We start from the raw sequence: 3,357 nt of genomic DNA, 5'->3' as shown, positions 1-3,357 counted from the left end.
AATGGTCTCTTGTTCAAAATTGCTCTTCTGGTACAAACGTCTGACTTGGAAATAATCTTGCTCAGAACAGAAACTCACTCAAATTAGTTTAAAGGGGATCTGTGTAAAGTAGATTTTCATGTAGCACAACTACAGGAAGTGAAAAGTGACTGGGCCACCACTACTCTTTCCCGCTCTCTGGAGTCACAGGATGAACTCCTCTATGCCTGTCTGCTCCCTAAAACTTCATACTGGTGTCCTCTAAAAGACACTTGACTCTGTAAAGCATCCAGTTCTGTTTCCCCACAGCCAGGGCCAGACCTCAGCTATGGCCTTGGTGTCCATGGCTCTGACCCTGGCCCCAACTCCAAGTGACCCACTGCTTCATTGCCCAACACCATTCTGACTGTGGAATCTGCCTGTCTGTTCAGATTTTCTAACGTAAAAACTTCATTTGGCTCGATTGGTCAAATATCCACTCCTGCTCCAATTATCTAAGGCCTACATGAAGGGTGGGAGTGGAGGTGTTACATACTGCCCAGGTCCACCAGACACTTAAGATAGGGAGCTAGAGACACACACACAAATAAAAACTGCAGTAGTTCTGGAGTGTTGACTACTAATACTCTGAAATACAAAGGGAGTCATTAAAACATGTCTCTCCCTGCCTGTCATCTACATCCTCCCACCCACAACCCCGCCTCCCCCCACCCCATTGTCCAATCTTCCCACTCATCCCCTTTCCCCCACTTCACCCAGTCCCCCTCCCACCTCTCCCCTCTCCCCCCGAAGACTGATTTCCCATTGAGATACATTTCTGTTCTATTTTACATTTCTGAATTTACTGAGGCCTTTGCAGCCAGATTCGCCTCCCACAGAGGAAGCAATTTTCCCTCCGTGAAAAATTCAGTTTTACACCATGGGCAGTCCCAGTCCCCTGGCCTGCAATACACTGGAGGTCTTCTCTGCTGATGAGGTTCGGAGTCTCTCCTGTCTCTTGCGGGCTCTTGAGGGTCTATTCCCTGGGCCCCCACATCAGACCACAGGCTAGCATCAGAGGCCCCCCAGTTGGAAGGCATCTGAGTTGGAACCGGTGCTGTGACCTTTGCTGGTGAAGGGGGTATAGTGGGTATGGCTGAGAAGGCGGACAAAGGGCATGGGTATGAGTATGTGAATGAGGTAGGGAGCTGGACAGGAAGAGGCTCCAGTGAGGCTGTGGACCCAGGCCCAGAGAAGTAAGATAGGGCTGTTTGTACTGACCTGAGATCTTGCTCCCTCTGCCCCCCAAAGTGTAATTTGCCTGCTCCACAGCTCCTAGAGGATGCCTGAAGCCTCCTCCCAGCCCCTGCAAGGCCTCCTCAGGGGCAGGCCCCGCCTCTGCATACCTCTCCTCTGCTTCTCCTTCAGCAGCACCAGCAGCAGCCACCGCCTCCTTTTCCTGCTCACTCCCTCCTTCTGTCCAAACCCCTCTGGGAGTGGCCAGGCCTGGAAACATTGTAGCCTGGCCCTGCTGCTGGGGAGATGCCAGCTCCTGGAGAGAAGTAGGCAGAGCTGAAACACATTCTGGGGACAGGGCAGGGGGTCCGGGCAGGTTGGGACAGGGCAGGGGCATTGGGCAGGGGCTATTCGGGGGATCTTACAGCATGGAGGAGCTTCCATCTCAGCATGTCCCGCTCTCTCTGCACCTCCGCAAGGCTGGTCTGGGTTATCCGCAACTGGAAGGTCGCCTCATTGCATTCCATCTCCTGCTGTTCCTTGAGTTCTGTCAGGTTTGAGGCCAAGACCATCGCAGCTGATCTGTGCAGTTTGGCAAAGCCTTGCAGCCACTGCACCCTGTGGTTTTGTAACTGTCCCTGCCTGTGGGCAAAGCGCATGCCCAAGGCCAGGCTGCCCCAGGTACAGGCCTCTTTGACCTCGCTGGGCACCTCGCTGTCCTCCAGGATGGCCCAGAGCTTGTCTTCCACCTCCTCCCAGGATAAGGATATATTCTCGAGGTAGAACTCGGGGCCTTTCGTGTGCCTGGCCATTTTCTCGTTGATGAAGGCCACCACGTTGCTGTGCCGGAACCCACTACTGGGGTCCTCAGGTCTCAAGGCCATGATCGCCTAGGGGTTTAACGGTTTCACTAGCCCTGTGTGGATGGAGCAACCAATAGGTTCCTTTCTTCCCCCTTAGCCCCTCCCTTCATCAGTCTTCTCCTACCCTCTTGCCCCCGCCCTCCACCCTCTGACAAGACCCTCCTAATGACCCTCTGACAGGCTTGTCCTACCCTAGGGCACCTCCCACCAGGCCTCACCTCTTCAGCCAGGGGCCAGGGGAAGTACAGGTCAACCTCACTGCCTAACACGCCTAAAGAGAGGGTGGCCTCTTTCCCTCCTAGGGCTCTGCGGGAAAAGAAGCCTCAAGGCCAACCGTGGAGGCTTTTACTCTGGGACTGTTCCAATTTCCAGAGACTGTAGGGGTGAAAGGGAGTGAGTGAGGATGGCCTCTGCCACTCCACTGGGACGTAAGGGAACCCGCCACATGGTTGGGAGACTTTGAAGGCTGAAAGAAACAGGAGTGGTCCGGAAGGACTTAGAACCAAAAAAAGTATTTGTGAACAAGTTGAAGACTCATCCCTCCCCACCATAATGGTTTGTCCCATGCCAGGGGAGTTTTGCCCCCCAACTGGAATATTCCAGAGCAGGAAACAGCCCCAATCCCTCAGTTGCCCTTGGGGGAAGAGGGTGGAGCCAGGGGCGGAGCTTATTCTCTATTTGTTCAGGGCTAAACATCCCAGACACCCTAACAAATCCTGGCCCGCCCTTCCTCCCCCAGCTGCTCTTTCCCCACTCTCTTCCCATGACCCCTTCTCCCACTCCTCTCCGACTGAAACGCTTTGAATCTTGAAGCAACTGTGGGAGAGGGTTAGGAGTAGCACAAATACACCTTTATACCAAAACCTGAAATATCAGAGATCTTCCGTCAAAGGGATATGAATATGTCTCTTAAAACCTTCCGCCAGGCGCGGTGGCTCATGCCTATAATCCCAGCACTTTGGGAGACTGAGGTGGGCGGATCACGAGGTCAGAAGATCCAGACCATCCTGGCTAACACAGTGAAACCCCGTCTCTACTAAAATAACAAAAAATTAACCGGGTGTGGTGGCACGCACGTATAGTCCCAGCTACTCGGGAGGCTGAGGCAGGATAATCGCTGCGAGGCGGAGGTTGCAGTGAGCCGAGATCACACCACTGCCCTGTAGCCTGGGCGACAGAGTGAGACTCCGTCTCAAACAAACAAACAAGCAAACCAAAAAAACTTGGATGACTTTCTGAGACCCACAAGACAAACCAGACAAATCTCAGGTCGAGTCCAACGTTGCTACTTATTATATGA

At 53.4% G+C, this 3,357-nt stretch overlaps 1 protein-coding gene across 1 annotated transcript; it reads right to left on the bottom strand.

Annotated features, from left to right (window-relative positions):
• Nucleotides 1-1,032: 1,032 nt before the first annotated feature.
• TEX13B (testis expressed 13B) lies at nt 1,033-2,078 on the bottom strand. Its single transcript, XM_023202994.1, is given in 3 exon segments — nt 1,033-1,285; nt 1,287-1,510; nt 1,620-2,078. Coding segments are annotated over 3 exon segments (936 nt in total).
• Between the last annotated feature and the right edge of the window lie 1,279 nt (nt 2,079-3,357).

The sequence above is a fragment of the Piliocolobus tephrosceles genome, chromosome 12 (genome assembly GCF_002776525.5).
Source record: "Piliocolobus tephrosceles isolate RC106 chromosome 12, ASM277652v3, whole genome shotgun sequence".
Lineage (NCBI taxonomy): Eukaryota > Metazoa > Chordata > Mammalia > Primates > Cercopithecidae > Piliocolobus > Piliocolobus tephrosceles.
Note: the sequence above shows the minus strand (reverse complement) of the source record. Positions and strands in the feature narration are given on the sequence as shown.